The 21,552-nt window shown below is 38.7% G+C and overlaps 1 protein-coding gene across 6 annotated transcripts in view; it reads left to right on the plus strand.

Annotated features, from left to right (window-relative positions):
* Window positions 1-1,552: 1,552 nt before the first annotated feature.
* Window positions 1,553-21,552, plus strand: part of LOC134224690 (annexin B9) — a 32,658-nt gene continuing 12,658 nt past the window's right edge. For 5 of the 6 annotated variants that reach the window (XR_009983021.1, XM_062704203.1, XM_062704204.1 and 2 more), the window contains exons 1-5: window positions 1,553-1,649; window positions 6,812-6,869; window positions 17,289-17,771; window positions 17,839-18,064; window positions 18,327-18,508. Coding sequence is in view for 5 of the 6 variants with exons in the window: in XM_062704203.1 (XP_062560187.1) it covers window positions 6,840-6,869; window positions 17,289-17,771; window positions 17,839-18,064; window positions 18,327-18,508 (921 nt within the window). In the remaining variant the exon portion in view is untranslated. Of the gene's footprint in view, window positions 1,650-1,875; window positions 2,030-6,811; window positions 6,870-17,288; window positions 17,772-17,838; window positions 18,065-18,326; window positions 18,509-21,552 lie in introns of those variants that run through there. The other variant, XM_062704202.1, reaches the window with a different exon arrangement.

The following is a 21,552-nucleotide window of genomic DNA, read 5'->3' on the forward strand; positions in this document are numbered from 1 at the left end:
AGCAAACGTCAAACTTGAGCAAATCCGATACGCGCTCCCCGAGTGATCGATTGGCCAACTAATGATTATTTGAATTGACCAGTAAATCAGTGAACGATTAAAATTTGAAAAGTGTTATGTCTGTTTGTCTGTGCTTCAACTATTTATTGCCTCCACAATTTGCCAGAATGAAGGGTTATCCAAAAATTCCAAAGCTCTGGGATGAACTTTAATTTACGAAAGTTGCGGATCTTTCAGAGGGCTTTCCGATGACCGCTCGAGGGATAAATTTGCCCAGAAATGGCATATACAATATAGCAAATACAGTTGGGATCATCAGAGCACATATTTGCAAGCATTTTTGCTTCATAACACGAAACTCGAAAATTTGGTGCCAAACTGAGAAGCTCAAACAGTACCTCTTTAGCACAGGTTCCCCGGGGACTAGAGTGGTCAATTTAGATGAGCCCCGTGGGCTTGTTATTGGAACCTACAGCTTTCGTTTGGTGCCCAAGGATCGAAAATCGGTTGAAATTTGAGTTTTTGTGATCGCGATGAAATCTTGGGTCCAAATGGACCCCAATGCACAATGTGTAACTTTTTTCTAATGTATTAGGAAGGTTAAATTGTTTGTTGGAACTCTTATTTGGCCATGCGTCGGAGCCCTAGCCACATCCTTGTCATGCTTCTAGAATATCATCCACTACAGTTACTATAAGCTTCGCCGATATCTCGCAATAAGGCCTATCAAAGGTTCAGTTTCATATAGAACTGCCAACTAAAAACGTTTTTCAGTTTTCCACGTTTTCCGGCAACAGAACATCAGCTTTTTGTTTTTGTGTGAATGTAGGTAAATAAGATAAGGCCTACCTGCCACGGCATATCGTGGCCTACTCGCTGCATTTGCTTTATTTACTTAAGCGTACATTTGCAGTATGATATTCTCAATTATGGGGTTGAGGAATATTCGATACGATTTGCGATCAATCAAATCTGCTAAACGAAATCTTGAGCAGAAAAATGTTTACCTATATTTGGCGCTTGATGCGATTTGGCAGAACCCTGACCATATGTAACTACTAAACTACGTGGTACATAGGGACACGGCAGGTATATCCGTCCATCGTCGTAGGGGCTCGTACATTTGCTAGAACTCCCTTTAGCAGAACGTTTCTCGTGAGCTTACGATTTGGTACGTATGAGTTTTACAAAAAAGCGTCTTTTTTATTGGTTTTCGAGACTATGACGAACAGACGAAAAGACCTGCCGTGTCCCTACTAAGCAACGAAGAACTCTCGAAGGTCTTCATTGATTGAGATTTTCAGACGTCTTAGCCAATTAGATATGCTTAAAATATAATTAAACAGGTTTTAGGTATACCTTAATAGTCTGCTAAAATGTACAAACTTAGATAAATCTTAATACATGATCAAATTTAGATAATATTAACGATATTAACAGTCAGATGAACCTACACCTCGTTGAATAAATTGTATTATTCACAAACGATGTAACCCATAGCAGTGGCCGCACTTCGGATCGGAAGGAAATAAATTACCGAAGTGTATATTTTTGCTTCAGTAAACCGCCCGTCGGAAGCGTCCACTGCATCAGTTTCAGTCCAACACTCGAGCGGTTCGGAACGATTTTATCGCGTGTGCTAAAACAACGTAAGTGCAAGGGAGGATCACACACATCTTGAAAGTTTTCATCATTTGCACATTTGCAGTTCCCATCGTTTTAGCGTTTGAAAATTCGATTTTCTCGTACACTTGAATAATAGTACTGTGTTGGTACCCGGCTACCGCTCTGGTCAGTGTTTGCGGGACACTTCGTGTTCTTTTAAATACGAAGCATTTGGTTGCGTTGCCACGATATACCTACATTGTGTGTCACCATATTATCTTATAGGGGGAGATCAAAGTGCTAAAAAGGTGGATCACTGTAGGAGTGATCATTTCACACATATCTCCTCGAGTTTCATTTGGGCGTAGGCTCTGGAATATTCGTTCAAAGTTCATTAGCTACGTTTTATAGCCCATCAGAAATAGTGAGTATGCCCTTCGCCTTTGGAAAATCGATTGTATCGCCCACCGCAGTTAACTTTCACTGGAAAATTACAGCCAACGTGTCCAATTCGTTATTTTGGCCTGGACTAGGGCCAGTTTGAAGAAGATTGAAAAAAGTGGCATTATTGCGTTCAGTTTACCATCAACAACACCGAACAATATTTAATATTATCAGTTTAAAACCACCAATGTGTTGCATACGACAATCAGAATGTGTATTGAAAATGAACAGAAAATTAACAAAAAAAAACTCGGTGAAAGTAATGCACCACATGTTACTAAATTTAACGGTGATTGAGACCGTCCAATCAGGAAGCAGCAAAAGATACACACATTGAATTGGACCATCTCGTCGATCTATCTGTCTGTAGGTAGTTGGTTGGTAGTTAGTTGCTGAAACTTTTCGGTGCTGCGTTGGTGGAGTGTCATCAGTGTGACAACATGCTAATTGGCAGAATTGTTTTTCAAATATTTTTTTGACTTTTTCGTAGAAAAGATCAAGTGCTTGTTTTTTAAATTTTGTGGACCCCCAACCAATAGTGGACCCCTCAGCCATTTTTGCATTATTACAGCACAACGTAAACATTTCGCTATGAAATTCCATCGGGAGAACCTACCTTACAGTCCTATGATTTCATGTAATCATTGGAAATGTTATGGAAAGTAAAATTAGATGATTTTTTTACAATTCTATAAAAAATAAACACGAGATTGTCCACTATAGGAATATTTGGGGGGATCCATAATAGGGAAGTAGAACGTCCCGAAACGGAACATGAAAATCAAATGAAGTGTCAACTATAGGGAAGCAAAATCCTATTATGGACCCCCAGGGGGTCAGTCAGACTTTAAAATGTTAATTTCAAGGAACAACGTCGTGTATTTGAGTGTTTCATGTATGTAAATATCGTGAAGAGGAGATGCAGATATTGTTATTAGCTATCAAGCAGAATTAATATGTTGAAAATGTCTACTCCTTATGACAGGAAGAGCAAAATTCCGCTACTAGGGGGTCCACTATTGGGCATTTTACCCTATTATACACTAGCAGACTCGACGAACTTCGTTTCGCCTAAAATTGATTTATTCTCGAGTTATGAAGAAAATGGTGTTTCATTTGTATGGGAACCCCAATTTCCAAAGGGGGGAGGGGTCTCGAACCATCTTACGAACCTTCCCGGCCCCCGAAAACCTCTGCATACAAATTTGCAGGCCGATCGGTTCAGTAGTTTTGGAGTCTATAAGGTTCAGACAGACAGAAATTCATTTTTATGTATATAGAAGAAGATTGTTTGGAGAAATAATTTTCTGCAAACTAAGTTGATTAAAAAAAATTGTAGTGAAAATAAATGCTTTTAGCATTAGCATTGAGCATTTCGCACAAATTCGTAGGTGGTACAAGCCAAGACTTCATCCGTTACCACAGATATTGATTTGGGACTAATCACTATCTCTTAGATGGAAGCAATGCACTCTCCAATAGTCGATATCTGTCCTGGCCACGTCCCTGCAAATGCTGAGGAAGGGGAAGGATGGTTAGTTGGACACCTACTTAAGAAAGATGCAGAGAACTCTACGACCTATCATAGGTGCCACGGGGTGCCACGGGAGGTTTTGGGATTGTGTGGAAGATTATAACAGTTGGAATCGTTTTGGTAGAACGTGAAATACAGAAAGAACTAAGATAGAAATACAAAGTAGGAAAGGGACGAGCCTGGAATTGAACCCAGGACCTTCTACTTATAAGGCAGAAGCGGTCTAAGTTTGAGCATGTGAATTGATAGGTACATAAGAATCTGCACAATGGACAACTTGCTATATGAGCAATAAAACAACATACTAGTGTTGTTATTTATGCTTAATATTTATAATAATTTGACATGAAAAAGTTCCATATAGTATTTTTTGCTTTTGAAACAAATCGATGAAAGTTGGAAGGCGAAAAAATTGTCTCTAGGGGAAAGTGGGGCAAGATCGCCACCCTAAGCTCTGGCTCTATGGATTCCGAAGCAAATCATCGAAGGATTTCGAAGTGAACGGTCGAATGAATCCGAAGCAAATCATTGAGGGATTCCGAGACAAAATGTCGAGAGACTCCGAATTAAATATTCAAGGGATCTCGAAACAAATCTGTCGTGACTAGGACGAGAAATCGTCAAGAAAATCTCCGAATGATTCCGAAACAAATCTTCGAACGACTCCGGAGGATCTCCGAAGCAAATCAACGAGAGATTCTGAAGTAAATCCTCCATGGATTATGAAGGGTTTCCCTCATAGATTTTTAAAGCTCCCTCAACGACACCGAAAGGAATCCAGTGCGAATTCTTCTGGATTCTGGTTGGAATACTTCGATGATTTTGAACACTGAGGAAAATGTAGGGATTCTTTAGAGATTCCAATAAGAATTCTTCTCGGATTCTGATGGGGATTCCTCTCAGATTCTGGTGAGAATCATTTCCGAATGCTGATGGGAATTGTGGAGATTGTCATGCCGCTAGGCAAACGGAAGTCTGCTGATAATCTGTCACTCTAGTCCGTGATGGTTGACCACATGTCTTTTTTTTGTCTGCGAAGTACCAAGATTGCTTTGATTGAAATTTTGGTGGCTCTCCATTGTTGTTTATATCAAGCTTACTTTGATGACTTTGATGCCTTCAAATCAATGAATTATTGGCAGTGGCTGATTTTCTACCCACCGCTGTCACATCCAGGCGCTATAGTATATCCGCCAAATAGCATGAGTTAACCACCAGAAATTTGTATGACGAAAGACATCTAACGCGGGTGTTCTCAAAATTAGAAACTTTTCATGAAAAACTATTTGGTACCGGTTATGTAGGAAGGCGTCTGCTACTACGACTACCAAATATTTTTTGGATGAAGGTGCTTAATTTTGAGAAATCGAACCTTAGATGCCTTTCGCCATAATGATTTCAGAGAGTCAATTCCTAGTGTGTCGCTGTAAGCACGCTAAAAGCAGGAGATTCAGTAACACCAAGTGCAATGTCACTGCTACACAGGAATCTTTCTCGGAAATGAGAAACAAGCTCATTTGTCTTCCACTCCTTTCATTATGATAGGGTGAATATGGAAGATAGCTCTTTTGTCTTCAAACTTTTTCAGTAATTCATTATGTTATATATTGAAAGTTGATATCACTGCTAACTAACTTTTCAAATCCTGGGGGGGGGCTAATTTTTTTTCTAGGGAGGGCTAAGCCAATGTTTTTGAAATTGATTATATAGGCAGTCTAATGAATCCATGAAAATGTTCCAAATAGTATTTTTTGCTTTTGAAACAATTCGATGAATGTTAGAAGGTGAAAAATTTGTCTCTACAGCTACTATGACATAGGCGGGTAAAAGAGACACACGCAAGAACGAAAAGAACTGACGAAACTGACTTGAGTTTCAAATCAATAAAAATTAATAGTATACATTTTTCTTATACATACATATGAATGTTGGTTGATATCCACACGATATTTCAGGTCTGTTGACCTGACAAATTAATCATATTGCAATTCTGGATTGCCGGGACGCCGAAATGTGTTTATAAGTTAATCTTTGTTTCCAATATTTTTGAAAGAGTGGTCCCCATGAATGTTGTTGCTAATATCGTGGAATATTATTACAATTTGGGGACCAACACTTTGTCTATTTTGCTCTCCAAGGGTGTTATTGACCGCAAGGAATGCAAGGATTCATTTATTTATAAACCATGAAATTATTTCTGAACCAAAACATCATGGGGCATAAATTATTTCATTTTTTCTACTGACCAAAGCATCGATAGATTAAAAGCAACAGTATTAAAATTTTGCATTGAAATCTCGCTTAACTTTTCAAAAGGACCTAAGTAACATTTTTTTCATGAATTAATTTGAGTACTGCAATCAAAAGCTTTCATGTTGTTCTGTTGATTGCGCTATTCAAATTAATTCATGAAAAAATGTTACTTAGGTCCTTTTGAAAAGTTAAGCGAGATTTCAATGCAAAATTTTAATACTGTTGCTTTTAATCTATCGATGCTTTGGTCAGTAGAAAAAATGAAATAATTTATGCCCCATGATGTTTTGGTTCAGAAATAATTTCATGGTTTATAAATAAATGAATCCTTGCATTCCTTGCGATCAATAACACTCTTGGAGAGCAGAATAGACAAAGTGTTGGGAAAGTGCGAGTGCGAGAAATGTGTTTCTACGTTTCTAAGGCGATTACTTTTGTTTGTCGCGGTTTTGTTTTTGCTGTCGCGGATTTCATTTCGTTAGTCTACAGCATTTTAAAGGAGCTGATGTTGTAGACTTAACTATGTTTACAATCGGAATTAATGAAGCTACCAGTAATACAAATGAAACGTATTCATTTGTTCGTAACACCCAGAATTCAATTAAATATAGATTTGCGAAAAGATATTCCACTTGAAAAGCTTAGCGATAGCTTTGATTCATTTAAAAATTTAAAAAATGGCTGATTTCTTAAGTATTTTTTTAAATTCTGTTGTTATCGATAAACTATCAAGAAACTTATCAAGTTTGAAAGATTCCATGTTTTATTTTCAATTAGCACTTTTTTGCTTGATATACAGCTCCCGGATTACCTAACGCCAAATAGATCTGGATATAACTGCCTCAAGATGTGTGTGATCAAAACATTGTCGGAGTTGGATCGGTTGATAACTGACTAAATCCAAGCCGATTTTAATCCCATACAGCCCAAATCTTAACATCGAAAAACTAATCCAAACTGCTTTTCTCCCGACAGGTATAAATAACCCCACAAATCTATCATCATGAGCTCATCGCAGTACTATCCATTCCAAGTAAGTACAGCCAGTCATCAACAATCGATGTAGACAGAATTTCAAACTTTTAGATCAACAAACAACACACATGCACACAGTTTAGTATGGTAGATTGATCCCTATAACAGAGGGCAGGGTTAGTAGGAGCACACAACAGAAGCGACTGATTGTAGAGTACATACACGACAGTAAAACCTGACGTCTTCCATAGTTTTAGCTAGGTATTAGACAACAAATTAGCATCAGGTTGCAATGCACCAGGCGGAGTTTTTGTGTAGATATTATCTCCACAAGGTCACGTGGAGCACTAGAGATACACCATGACGGCGGCGATAGACAGCCGCGAGGAATTTTTCGCATTTTCGCATCCAATTTTCTGTAGCGTTTATGAATCAGTCGAATGAAATGAATCAATGAATAACTTTCAATTGGAGGTCTCGATACAGATGTATGGATACCTACGTTATGTAGATGTTCAGCATTTCAAATGAATTCACCGTCCATTGTTGTTTGGTGAATGCGGAGTGCATTCTTGATTAGACTCGACATCTACTTCGTCTTTCATAGTATTCAAGTATTTCATATGTGCATGGCGATAGGACAATTTGGTATTATTAATCGAATGACAGAATTAAAAAAATGTGTGTTGATTGTGAGAAGCGCACACATTCTATGGCTTGGTGGTTGTTTTAATCTGACGAGAACAAAACAAAAAACGCAAAACCACCGTAGTAGATTGAACCGCTCCTTTCATTACATCACCCTCGTCAACCAGAGAACGGAAAAGAACGCCAGCGCGCGCGTTAGTTAATGGGTTTGGAAGCCGCGATGGCAATCATCATTCCAACCATCCGAGAAGGAATGTCCTACATTTCGCATGACTAAGACTGGAGAGGGAAGTCAGTTATTACACTCAATGTTTCTATGATGCCTAGAAGGTTGGGTGACTAATTCATGTCCAATGGGTCAGCAGTTTGAGGAAGCGACATGGTTCATGATTTCTTACGCGCTGAACACAATCGTGCCACGAAAAAAATAACCGGAATTGTCGGTTGGATGGTATAACCAACATTCATGATGTTTTACTGTTGGATATGCAAGCGGATGGTGTTGAAAGTATTGGTGTTTGCGTGTTTGGTATGGAGATAGATATGTTCACATGACGATGTTTCTTTGCGTCTAGTCGATTCGACGCCAGAATGGATGCCGACGTACCACGGCCGTGAGAAGATATATTCACAACAATAGATAACTTTACACTGGACGGGTGCTATATTTTACGATTAGATAGTCATTATACTGCCCATGATTTCATAGTTGACGTAACAACCATTGCACTTTCGCATGTATTTCTAATAATTTAGGGACAAACATCGCAAATTTAAAACATTTCAACCCGTAAACACTTAAATGAGAGTTGGAATAAGCAACGTATCAATGTTGCAGCGGTTGAACATTTCTTATAAACGCGTAATAAGTTAAATTCGCTGAAATTTCAAATGGTTGATACGTCAACTATGAAATCATGGGCAGTATAGCCGGTACAGTTTTAAATCACAGAAGTAGTGGCAATTCTGATTGCCTTACGTCCCAAATCATTTAATTTACTTTTATGACATTAGAATTTTCTGGACATGGAACTATTTTACATTTGGAGATGCATTGGAAGGCATGTTAGGTATATAAGGGAATTTCTTTAAAAAATATTTTTTCATAAGCATTTTTCATTATTTCTTCTCGCAGAATAATGCAAAAAAATGTTACTCGAAAATAATGAAATTTTAGTTGTAAATGATCAATATTCAAGTTTAGATAAAAAGGTTAGGCGAAATACTGACGCAATCTTATTAGCATAGCATAGCATAGTTACGGTGTACTTCGTAGATTGGACACTAGTGATACTCATGTTTTTGTTTTGAAATGCCTATCCAGATTGCTATCAGAAATCAAGGTGATTCCAATCTTGGACAAAAATCACAAAAGCATGAGGATTACTACTCCTGGCCACGCATATCTTCACCGTAATTTGGGAGGGGGAGGAAGTGTTGATGTAGTACTTACTTAATGAGAGGCCCCCGACTCAGTGACACCCTCATAAGTACCACGAAGTTGGATATTGGGGAAGGTATTCGTTGGATCAGGATTTGTCTGTAGCTGACAATGTGACCATGGTAGATCCTACACCGTAACACACCACGCCAAGGTGTCTACCTAGCGTTCGGGAAAAATTTCCTTGACGGCGCAAACACAAAAAAAGCAAAAAACATACGCCTGGCGTATTGTAGAGCTTCATGAACGCCGTTCTTGGCCGCTGTTCCTCCGATTTCCAAGGACGTCTGAGTCTGATTCCACCGCGTGCAGCCATCGTATTCGTGGTATTCCACGTAGTCGATATTCATCCGATTCTCTGTTGAATATTGTTTTCGCTTTTCTTCAAGAACTTCAAACAGAATCAACACCACCGAGGTCTACTTCTGTCTCTACTAGCAACCTTGTACTTGTGTCAATCGGAATACTTGCTTTCGAGCCATCTAGCATTACGTGTATCAGCCTAATCAGTTTCACCGGAAAACCATGTTAACACATTATCTATCACACTTCATGCCTTTTCACCTATTCGTACGCTTAATGGTAAGTCTGCAAGTTGTACACCCGGAATTTATAAAGGATCAGTCTGGACAAGTCTGGTATTCGCCGACGAAAGACTTCTCAAGCGGTTTACGCCAGCCTCAGAAAACGGGACAATTTTTTTACGCCAAGTTCAGAAGAGTAATCCTTCTGTAAGTGCCACACTCTAGTCTGTGCCCTTTCTCATAGATAAGGTATCTGAGGCCACCCGAGATGTAGCTGGTCACTTCCAAGCTTAAGATGCAACAGATTTCCGAAGTGATTTGCGATTTAGGCATACATGTTGTTTTATTAGAACCCTTATTGCAAGACAAGTGAAAAACGCACTCTTACCCCACCGGTGGGGTAAAAGTGCGCATCGTGCGGGGTAAGAGTACGCATTTATCCAATCATGTGCTTTAAGTATATATTAACACAAATAAGAGTTAATAACATTTAATTGATGTTTAATGAGCATATATTAGGGAATGTTTAAAGATTACGTAACTTTCAAAGAGGGAGGGGGTCCTAAAAATGTGCACTTTCATACGGAAAAACCATTGTTTTTTATATATACAAAAAACTACAGAGGTAAAAATATATATCAGTGTTGCGATGTTATTTTGCAACATTTGATTCAACCAAATTTAGTTAATGTTGAAACTACCTTCCCTTGCTACGCTTTGGTAATATCTGGATAGACTGGCAATGAGAGTAGAATTGGAAACATGAGTGGTTCAAAGATTAAAAGTCCAACGACAATACAAGTTGCTTTGTGTGAACCGGAATAAAGAAGAGTTAAGAAGTTCATCATAAATTACAAATAAACCTGTAACAAACCGATCCGGCGTAGCCGAAGCCATACAAGATTGCTGATTAGGAGTAGGAGCTAAAGTAGTGATTGCACTGAAAAATTGTACTAAGTAAGATAATGTGTCATGAATTTATTGTAACTGAAATATATTTCAGCTTTAGCTGGTCAATATCATACCGGATTTCTACCCTGCTGAAAGAAGTTCAGCACCCGATCACAGCTCTAAACCCTATTCGCAACAATCAGGTTTCGCGTGGCGTATACAAAGTCATTTTCCTTAAAGAAAGTCCACCAATCACGTAACGTAAAATTTGGCTATTTCATCACCCCTCCACCCCTATCTTACACTATTTGTATGAATCCTCTAAAAACTATATGGATCGTCATACATCTCACAACTCCTCCCAGCTAAACGTTGTGTAATTTATGAATGTTTCTTTTGATTAAATGAAATTATCATTTAGATGAAATTGTGTTTTCGTACTATGTTTAAGTGTACAACAAGTCCTAATACACTTTCATTATTTCGCTTCAGTGCTTTGTTCGCTAAGTCCTTTCTAACACCAAATTAATTCAACTTATCCTAAAAACTTGTGATAATTTGGAATTCTGCCCTTTTTTCTTAGTTGTGGATCTTTACGCTTTGGAAGAAGTCTTATTTCGGCCGGAGATACGGGTTTGACATCATAACTTGAAGATTCATATGCGTACTCTTGCCCCACCGGTTCCTGCGTACTTTTACCCCACAGTCCCAAAAAATATTCAAGTAATGGTTTTGACTTCTTTGAAAACCAACCGGATTGGTGTTCTGTACCATAATGTACTCTATACAATAGGTTATCGAAATGGTATAATGTTCACCTGATTGAACGTATATATGGTAATGAAATACTAGTTGCGGAAATCCAATTATTTTTAGCAAAATGACCAAAAAGTTATCTAACTCCATATCTCCCTTGTTGTTTATTCAAATCGTTTACAATTACACATGATAATAGTTGGCCAGAATACCAGTCAAACTGATGCAGTGCTGCTAGTTTATCTTTTTTTTATTACTTCAAAAAATCGAAAACGTACTCTTACCCCACGCGCAATCTTGCCCCACTCTACTCTATAGCAAAAGCATGAAAGCAGTCTATGCTTAGGTAGGGCATATTGCCCCTCCTTCCCTACATTATGATTGGTAAACAGTTATTAAATCTGTTTATGATCGTTAAGTCCGCCTTGCGACCCTTCGGGATAAGTCTCGAAAAAGAAATTGTTGAGCAAATTATGTCAGAAGTAATTCTGGCACAAGCCATCAGGCTTGATGGCGTTTTGACCATGTAAAAACAGGCTTTGCGAAAATGAGTTTCGGATCATATGCAGGAAGTCGTGAAGGAAAACAATGCTTGATGAATGGCTTCTTTAAAAAGAAAAACAAAATTACACGACCGGCACCGGGAATCGAACCCAGCCACCCTCAGCATGATCTTGCTTTGTAGCCGCATCTTACCGCACGGCTAAGGAGGGCCCCCAACAATTAAAACAATTAGAAATAGATACCCAAAAACTAGTGTGGAGGTAAATGAATAGGTCGGATTCCTAAAATCTAAACAACAAATCAAAACAACAAATTAGATTTAAAAGATTATTTTAACTTGAGATTATTTGGCCACCCATTTTTTATTAACTTTAATACTAAAGTCTGCCATTTAGAAATTAAAATTTATTAGAATTTCTGGATTTCTAATAAGAAATCATGGTTTTATTGGATTTTCAAAAAAAAAATCAGAATTCCACGTCCAGTTCAAAATCTCAGTATTTTAAACATTTCTTCATTATTTTAATTACTTTATATTTTTCAAACAAATGGTTCTACCAAAGATGTATAAGCTTTGTGATTCCAAATAGTTCACCGTTTACGAATCAATTAGATCATTTTATATCATTCTTTTGCTATTATATAGAAATTATAAACACAATTTTGTGTAACAACTTGTAATTCACTACCCGTTCCCGTGACGCCGTGAAGATACCTTCTCGTGGTGTGTTACTTAATATAATGCCGTAATATGATACCATGATCACATTGCTAGCTTTTGGCCGATCCAACCAATTGAGGATCGTACCAACTCCGTGGTACTTATGAGAATGTCGCAATCACTGGCCTCTTGCTTACACACTTAATTTTTATTACCGGGCTCGGTTATCAGATTACCGAATTCTCAACAGCTGAGCTCTCGGTAGTCAGCTCGGTAAACCACATTGACTACCGAGTCCTCGGTACTGCATTCTATTCGATGAAATGTCAAATTTTACCGAGATGTTCTGTAAAACCAACTGAGCGATCGGTAAAACAATACCGAGCGTTACGGTAATTCACATGTTCGTTCACATGTCAAAAAAATCAGTTTTACTGATATCTCAGTACTTTTTCTAACAATTTTCCTGTACTTTTTTGCGGTGCACCTGTAAAAAAAATACCGAGCGATTTGTAATTTTGTTTTTTTTAATATTTCCGACGTAAAAAAAATATGAAAAATTAAAATTAAACATGTTTTATTTGCATTATTCTCATGTACATATTATTTTGTTCGTATACTTTGGTGCATACATATATAATCCGCAAATCCCGTTTCTTTGAAAACAAAATTCGATATGGGGGAAAAACTGGAAGTTCGACGGGGCGTAGCGTCCTTTCTAGTGATAATGGCCACATGAGGAAAATGTATCTACTGCTGGGAATATAATGAAAACACTTAGATTTTACAACATAGTTACAGCCTAATCATATTACTTACCCACAAAACGTTGAATATCACTATTTCATTTCGTTCGATTCATATTTTCTGCTTGCCGTTCATTAATTTTGAACACGAAGAGATGTTTAAAAAATGGCGATTTCTTAAGTATCACGTAAGACGTAAGACTGCTAACTGAAAACTCGGTTTAAAAATTAACGACGTTGGTAAGATTGATTACAGAACACGGTGAAAATATAGAAATATATGTGAAAACCGATTAGCTCGGTAGTTAATATTTTTGACTTTTCATTTTACTGAAAGATCAGTGAACAATATTACAGATGTCAGTAATTTTCCAACTATTAACCGAGCTTCCGGTATGGAATAATTTTTACAGGACAAAACCAGTAAAAAAAATTACCGAGCTGAAATAATTGATTTAAGTGTGTACATCTTCTCCCTCTTCACGGTGAAGATGGGCGTGGCCAGTAACAGTAATCTTCATGATTTTGTTGTTTTTGCCTTTTCTTGATTTCTGATAACATTCTAGATAAGGATTTCAAAAATAAAACACTAGTTTGCAATCTACGAATTATATCATAACAATGCTAATGCAACTTGTAGCTCTATCCCCGGTTTAAAACTTCATACAAAAGTCACTATTTCTGCAATTGAAAGTCACAATTTGATCACTTTTTCGTAATCGTTGGTCACTAAAGTCACTATTTTGAAAGGCATTCATCGCTACCAGGCCTGTCCTTACGCTTTTGTGATTTTTGTCTTCGATTGAGTACTACACACTCAATCTAGACAAAAATGTCGAACGAGACATAAGTATCACAAGTGTTCAGTATAACACAACAATGCTATGCGTTCATATTTTCATATATTCGTATTTATTTTTTTCATATATTCGTATTTTGTTTTTTCATATTTTCGAATATTATTTTTCATTTCTTCGAACGGGCCGATTTGCAAGAATTTGTCACTAATCGATTCGTCTTGGGAACAGCTGTGTATGCTGAATTCTGAAAAAAAAGTCATGAAGCTCAACATGAAATAAATCTAGAATGCGATGCTGCAATCAACTAAATGATTGACAGATCGAAAATAAAACAAGAGCGAAATCGAGCAGGCTACATATTTTCATAATTTTATAATTTTATATTATCATGCCTTCAGATTTTCGTATATTTATTTTTTCATTTCTCCATATTATCATATTTTTATACTTTCATGTTTTCGTATTTTTATATTTTTTATACATTTAGGGTCTGTCTCAATTGGATAATTAAACTGAAATTAAACTTAAAAGTGACATTTCAATAATTATCAAATAACCCTGCTCGCAGAGCAAGTTTACTTTTGACAGATATCGAATCATTTTCCATCGATGTCCTATTGGAATTGCTGGGTAGCACCAGCCATGCTTATAACGGGGTATTTTTTTAATTTTCGAACTGTCACTTTTAAGTTTAATTCTCCAAATGAGACAGACCCTTAGAACTTTCCCGTCAAAAAATTTTATTCGCTCAATCGATTTTTTGGCTTATTTAAGGTCAACTTTCCCAAAAAACATATTTTTAAGCCTCTAACTATTTTTAAAATCGAAAACAAAAACTGAAAAAGTGCTGCAGGTGTAAACCGGCCTGAAAAATTCACCCGATGTTCGTTCAAAATCGGGTTAATCTAAAAAATACCCAGATTAATCCACCTAGCGGTGATGATGCCTTTCTCGTGCGGTAAAAAATAGTATTTTGGGCATTACTTTTGAGTCCATCGTCCGATCGGGCCAATTTTCAATAGGAAATAATGAGACAAGATTCCTGCAACCTGTTGCGAGGCAATCGGTTCAGGGTAAGTGCATTAAAAGTGAGCTAGATTTTTTTACGCGCTTTTTTCTGAGAAAAAGTATTTTGGCCATAACTTCCTAGCCCACAGTCCGATACGAGAAAGGCAAAACAGCAGTTGACCTTAAATAAGCTAAAGAATCGACTGAGACAATAAAACGAGATATAATTTTTGACGGGAAAGGTCATTTTCCAGTGGCGTTTCCCTAACCTCAAGCTACCTGTGCACTGGATTTAAATTTAAGAAATTTTTGTGCGGAAATGCATCGAATCACTAGATTTTGATTAGCTTAAACGACTCTGATATTTTAATTTTTTATTTGGGCTGTAAAAATATCAAAATTGTCGTTTTTTTTGTATCAGTGCACAGGTAAAAAGTGAGGTTACGCGACGCCACTGTCATTTTCATATTTTTTATACTTCCACATGTTCAGTTTTTCATATGTATTATCATGTTTTTTTTTAATATTTTCATACTACATATCGCTCAGTTATTTATTCTGCAAATTTGAACCACGATAGACGAATCCAAGTAAAAATAAGAAGAAGACACACGACGGTGTTAACTTTGACAGATCCTACAGCACAGCATAGGAAGATCATTTTAAAATGCTTATAATAAATTCTAGACAAAATGTAATTAAAATCTGATTGAAGCATGATACGGAAAAAGTTCCGAACTGTATGATAGATACATTTTTGGAAAATATTCAAAAAATTGAGATAAGCTTCCGAATATGTAATTCAGAACTTTTTCCGTACCCTACATTAATCAGTTTTAAATTACAATTTGTCTAGAATTTATTATAAGCATTTTAAAATGATCTTCCTATGCTGTGCTGTAGGATCTGTCAAAGTTAACACCGTCGTGTGTCTTCTTCTTATTTTTACTTGATTCGTCTATTGCATCACGAGATTCAAAATTTTTCTAGTACATGGATGCCTAATTTTGTCTACGAATCAATTCACTTTTCAATTATAGCGCCTTCCTTAGCAGTTCCATGGTTATTTTTATGTAGTTAAACATTTTGCAAACATGAATGAGCACTGCTGGTGAAACCAGCTTGCTTGTTCTATTTTGCTCCAGAATCAAACTAAAATGTTTGAAACTTTGCTGTGAAATTCAATCATTGCTGTTTTTACTTTTACTTTTACAATATAGTATAGAAAAATGGAAATCTTCTGGGTAAATCAAATAAGTGTTTAGGCATAAATTACAAGCTAAGAAAGTGATTTGTTATAGAACATTGATGCATAATGTGGCTAGAGTACATATATGGTACGATATTCCAACAATCATAGAGCTTATTCTCATTCGATTAAGATTTGGTGCAAACAATCAACCAATGTTGATTGATAGGTCATTACGTAGACTTGCCCCAATGTGTCCAAACACCAATATTGCCAAGAAGTTAGATTGAATTTGAGCTTTGTTCATGACATCCGCTTGAATATGTGCAATGCATGAACGATATTGTGTAGTCATCGTATGAGCGTTGAAAATGTTTTGAGAATAATTAATTATAATCATTGTATATGTAACAATCGTGAACCATATTGCAATGGTTATATTCATAGAAAACACCAAATCAAACCACATATGTATGTAGTCTATAGCTACGAAACTGAATTAGTGACAATTCGTTTCTAAAAGAGTGAAATTCCAATCGTACAAGTGTATTGATTAATACAATAAACCCCATTTCCATACCAGAAACTACCATAACTTATTCCACCTTTTCATCAACATGACACTACTATACAGCTGTCTGTTATTCGAGCTGTAAACCATAAAGGTGAGACACAGCCCACCCACTCCAACCACCCATTAGACTCACAAGGTATCAAGGTTATTCGGCATGGAAATATAGGAAAAATTTGATTACGATTATGACCGGTCTATCATCGATCACTAAGTTCCTTTCATCGGAAACCCCAGGTGATGCCCTAGGCTCACGCGGTTGGTTCAGTGATAGTTCGAACGTAGAAGGGGAATGCTGTCACTACAACAGCACTGCATGGAAATTCGGATTTATTTCTGGGGGTGTTGTAGTTGGCAAGTGCTATGGGAACGGGCGGAAACGTGAAAGTAACTTTACGCTCAATCCATTCCCACTCGAAGGTGCTGAATAATTCATGCGAGCAATTAGTGCAGCGGACCCGAGGGCTTTTACGAGGGCCCAGGCACACCGGGTCTAGGATATACCTGTATGACAAATTTGACTCGATAGGGAACATATCCAACTCGGACGAGGAGTTTTACGAAGAGGAAGAACCAGAAGAGGAAAAGTATATTATAATTCCGGTGAGTTAGTTTAGGGCGGACGTGATTATAAAAAGGGAAATCGATGGACGGTGACTGCGAATCGTGACACAACTTAAGTTACAGGTTAATTCAAATTATGCGCAGGTTACTGACGATCAATAATTTTAATTGTAGTGCACCCCAACCGTCTACCCAGCGGATCCCTTCGATCCAACTGAGGATGCCGCCACGCTCCGTAAGGCCATGAAGGGATTCGGAACTGATGAGAAGGCAATCATCGAGGTTCTGGCACGCCGAGGCATTGTTCAACGTTTGGAAATTGCCCAGGCGTTCAAAACCTCGTACGGCAAGGATCTGATCAGCGACCTGAAGTCTGAGTTGGGCGGCAAGTTCGAGGACGTTATTCTGGCTCTGATGACCCCTCTGCCACAGTTCTACGCCAAGGAGTTGCACGACGCCATTTCCGGCATCGGTACCGACGAGGAGGCTATCATCGAAATTCTGTGCACACTGTCGAACTATGGCATCAAGACGATCGCCGAGTTCTACGAACAGCTGTACGGAGTTTCTTTGGAGTCTGACTTGAAAGGTGATACCAGCGGGGCCTTCAAGCGGCTGTGCGTATCATTGGTGCAGGGAAATCGGGACGAGAACACCGTAAGATAAATAACATAAATGTTTGTGATTGAAATGTGCTTGACAGTGTTTTTTCCTTAAATACTAGGGTGTCGATGAGGGAGCAGCTGCCGCTGATGCCCAGGGATTGTTTGAAGCTGGCGAAGGTCAGTGGGGAACCGACGAGTCGATCTTCAACCAGGTTTTGGTCACCAGATCATACCAGCAGCTACGAGCCGTATTCGAAGCCTACGAAAGCTTGGCTGGCCATTCGATTGAGGATGCCATCAAGCGCGAGTTCAGCGGAGCCATCGAGGAAGGTTTCAAGGCCATCGGTAAGTATTCGCCCTCTGCTTAAAGACAAAAACTACCTAGGGGAAAAGACGGCTTTGGCAGGTTGTTCTATTATTGGCAGGGGGGGTTTTTGTCGACCAAATTTTATGAAATTTGGCCACAATATTCTTCGATATGCAAATAATGTTTAGGCCAAATTTGAGCCTAGTCAGTCATAAAAACCCCCCTGCCAATAACAGAACAAAACCTGCCAAAGCCGTCATTCCCCCTATGTCGTATTTATAAAATTAATTTCCCCTACAGTTCGTTGCGTACGATCGAAGGTGCAGTACTTTGCCAAACGTCTGCATAACTCGATGGCCGGACTCGGCACCAACGACAAGACGTTGATCCGTATTATCGTTAGCCGTTCGGAAATCGACTTGGGAGATATCAAAGAAGCGTTCCAGGAAATGTATGGCAAATCGCTCGAGTCGTGGATCAAGGTAAATACCGTGTTACCATTATCTTTCATTGCACAGCAGGTACCCGACTGACATAAATATTTGCGGTCGGTCGCATCATGTTCGGTATCTAATCCCATCCTTAATACTTAACCAACTTACATACCAAAGACACCACACGCTCTTTTGCGAATGATAAAATATCTATTTTTCATCATATTTCGTTATCTATTTACAAACATCAACCACGACTATCATCACCTGTCTCGGCACATAAATACTTATCTGGAAGGCATGTCAAACAATTGATTATGTGAATGATAAAAGTGAGCTCTTAAGATGAGGGTATCAAAACAGAGATTTTACAATTAAACCAGGATATGATCTTTTTGACTGGGTTTTATCATCATTTCATTGCATTTTGCGCTTGGCTGTGATGGGTTTCTTCTTCTCTAGTTCTCCTGCCCATGAAAGCGTTACTGTTCTATACAGATGAATATTCAAGAAGCGATAGAACAGTTATGCTTTTATATGCAGTTCAAAGTTCTATTTTAACAATCCACCTGACTAATTTGTAGATGGTATCAGTGCAAAACAAATATAAATAAATAATATCTTTCCCATTCATGGCAAACAGGACGACCATAATTTATGAAAATTTTGTAACTTGAGATCTTACTCAAATTCCTCGTTTCATTCAATCTTCTTCTTTTTCAATGGCTCTACATTCCAGCTGGAACTTGGCCTGCTTTTCAACTTAGTATTCTTTTAGCATTTCCTCAGTTATTAATTGAAAGCTTTTTCTATGCCTGTCATTGCATGAGTATGTATCTTGTGTGGCAAGTACAATGGATACTAGACTGGCCCAGATTACTATGGGGAGAAAAAAATGTTGTCGAATTCCACGGGGCACCCCCCAGAATTGTGTTTTTGGGTGAGAAAATCAATCTCTGAAAATTTCAGCTCAATCGCTTGTTGCATAAGCTGGCGCATTTGATTTGAAGTTTGTATGGGGATTTCAGCCAAAATGTATAGGAAAATACACCTCCGTCACTCATTCGATCTGGAAATTGGTTCTGATTGCTCGATTGACCTCAGAATTGCAAAAACGGCAGTTGGTATGCTACAGAACAATTTCACAGAACATTGCATGATGATTAAATGAACTTTTATATAATTTTCGGCTGATTTATTAGGAGCTGATTTGTGTATTTTTGGGTTTTTTGATCGAATCGCATCAGCCGAAACCTATATAAAAGTTCATTTAATCATCATACAATGTTCTGTGAAATTGTTCTGTAGCATACCAACTGCCGTTTTTGCAATTCTGAGGTCAATCGAGCAATCAGAACCAATTTCCAGATCAAATGAGTGACGGAGGTGTATTTTCCTATACATTTTGGCTGAAATCCCCATACAAACTTCAAATCGAATGCGCCAGCTTATGCAACAAGCGATTGAGCTGAAATTTTCAGAGATTGATTTTCTCACCCGAAGATACAATCCTGGGGGGTGCCCCGTGGAATTAGACAACTTTTTCTTTCCTGGGTCAGTCTAATGGATACATTATGCCCGAGGAGTCGAGAATGTTTCCCACCCGAAAACATCCTACGCCTTTGCTCGCAAGGCTATTGGAGACCCCGTTTCATTCAATATTGACGATTAAAATTTTAGGTTTTAAACTTATTTTATTCAAATTTTAGGATAGTCTATTCACAAATTACGTAACGCAAAAATCCGAGATTTTTACCCCCTCCCTCCCCCTCGTAACAAAAAGTAACATTTTTGGTACCCCCTCCCTTCCCCATCTAACGCGTAACTGAAAAGTTTAAAGGCAGATTTTGTTTTCCTTCTCTGAAGTATGTGGGTTTTGGCATTTTTTTGAACACTGTTAGGTTCATTCATTTCATTTATTTAGTTAACATCTAAACAGATAACACTGAATCAACAATTTGACGCCACAATGCACGGTTCGAGGCCGCATCTCTCCATCCTCGGATACGCCCCACGCTCGCCAAGTCGTTCTGCACCTGGTCTGCCCATCTCGCTCGCTGCGCTCCACGCCGTCTCGTACCTGCCGGATCGGAAGCGAACACCATCTTTGCAGGGTTGCTGTCCGGCATTCTTGCAACATGTCCTGCCCATCGTACCCTTCCGGCTTTAGCTACCTTCTGGATACTGGGTTCGCCGTAGAGTTAGGCGAGCTCATGGTTCATTCTTCGCCGCCACACACCGTCTTCTTGCACACCGCCAAAGATGGTCCTAAGCACCCGTCTCTCGAATACTCCGAGTGCTTGCAAGTCCTCCTCGAGCATTGTCCATGTTTCATGTCCGTAGAGGACTACCGGTCTTATTAACGTCTTGTACATGACACATTTGGTGCGGTGGCGAATCTTTTTCGACCGCAGTTTCTTCTGGAGCCCGTAGTAGGCCCGACTTCCACAGATGATGCGCCTTCGTATTTCACGACTAACGTTGTTGTCAGCCGTTAGCAAGGATCCGAGGTAGACGAATTCCTCGACCACCTCGAAGGTATCCCCGTCTATCGTAACACTGCTTCCCAGGCGGGCCCTGTCGCGCTCGGTTCCGCCCACAAGCATGTACTTTGTCTTTGACGCATTCACCACCAGTCCAACTTTTGTTGCTTCACGTTTCAGGCGGGTGTACAGTTCTGCCACCTTTGCAAATGTTCGGCCGACAATGTCCATGTCATCCGCGAAGCAAATAAATTGGCTGGATCTGTTGAAAATCGTACCCCGGCTGTTACACCCGGCTCTCCGCATGACACCTTCTAGCGCAATGTTGAACAACAGGCACGAAAGTCCATCACCTTGTCTTAGTCCCCGGCGCGATTCGAACGAACTGGAGTGTTCGCCCGAAATCTTCACACAGTTTTGCACACCATCCACCGTTGCTTTGATCAGTCTGGTAAGCTTCCCAGAGAAGCTGTTCTCGTCCATAATTTTCCATAGCTCTACGCGGTCTATACTGTCGTATGCCGCCTTGAAATCAACGAACAGATGGTGCGTTGGGACCTGGTATTCACGGCATTTTTGAAGGATTTGCCGTACAGTAAAGATCTGGTC

Source organism: Armigeres subalbatus, chromosome 3 (genome assembly GCF_024139115.2).
Source record: "Armigeres subalbatus isolate Guangzhou_Male chromosome 3, GZ_Asu_2, whole genome shotgun sequence".
Taxonomy (NCBI): Eukaryota; Metazoa; Arthropoda; class Insecta; order Diptera; family Culicidae; genus Armigeres; species Armigeres subalbatus.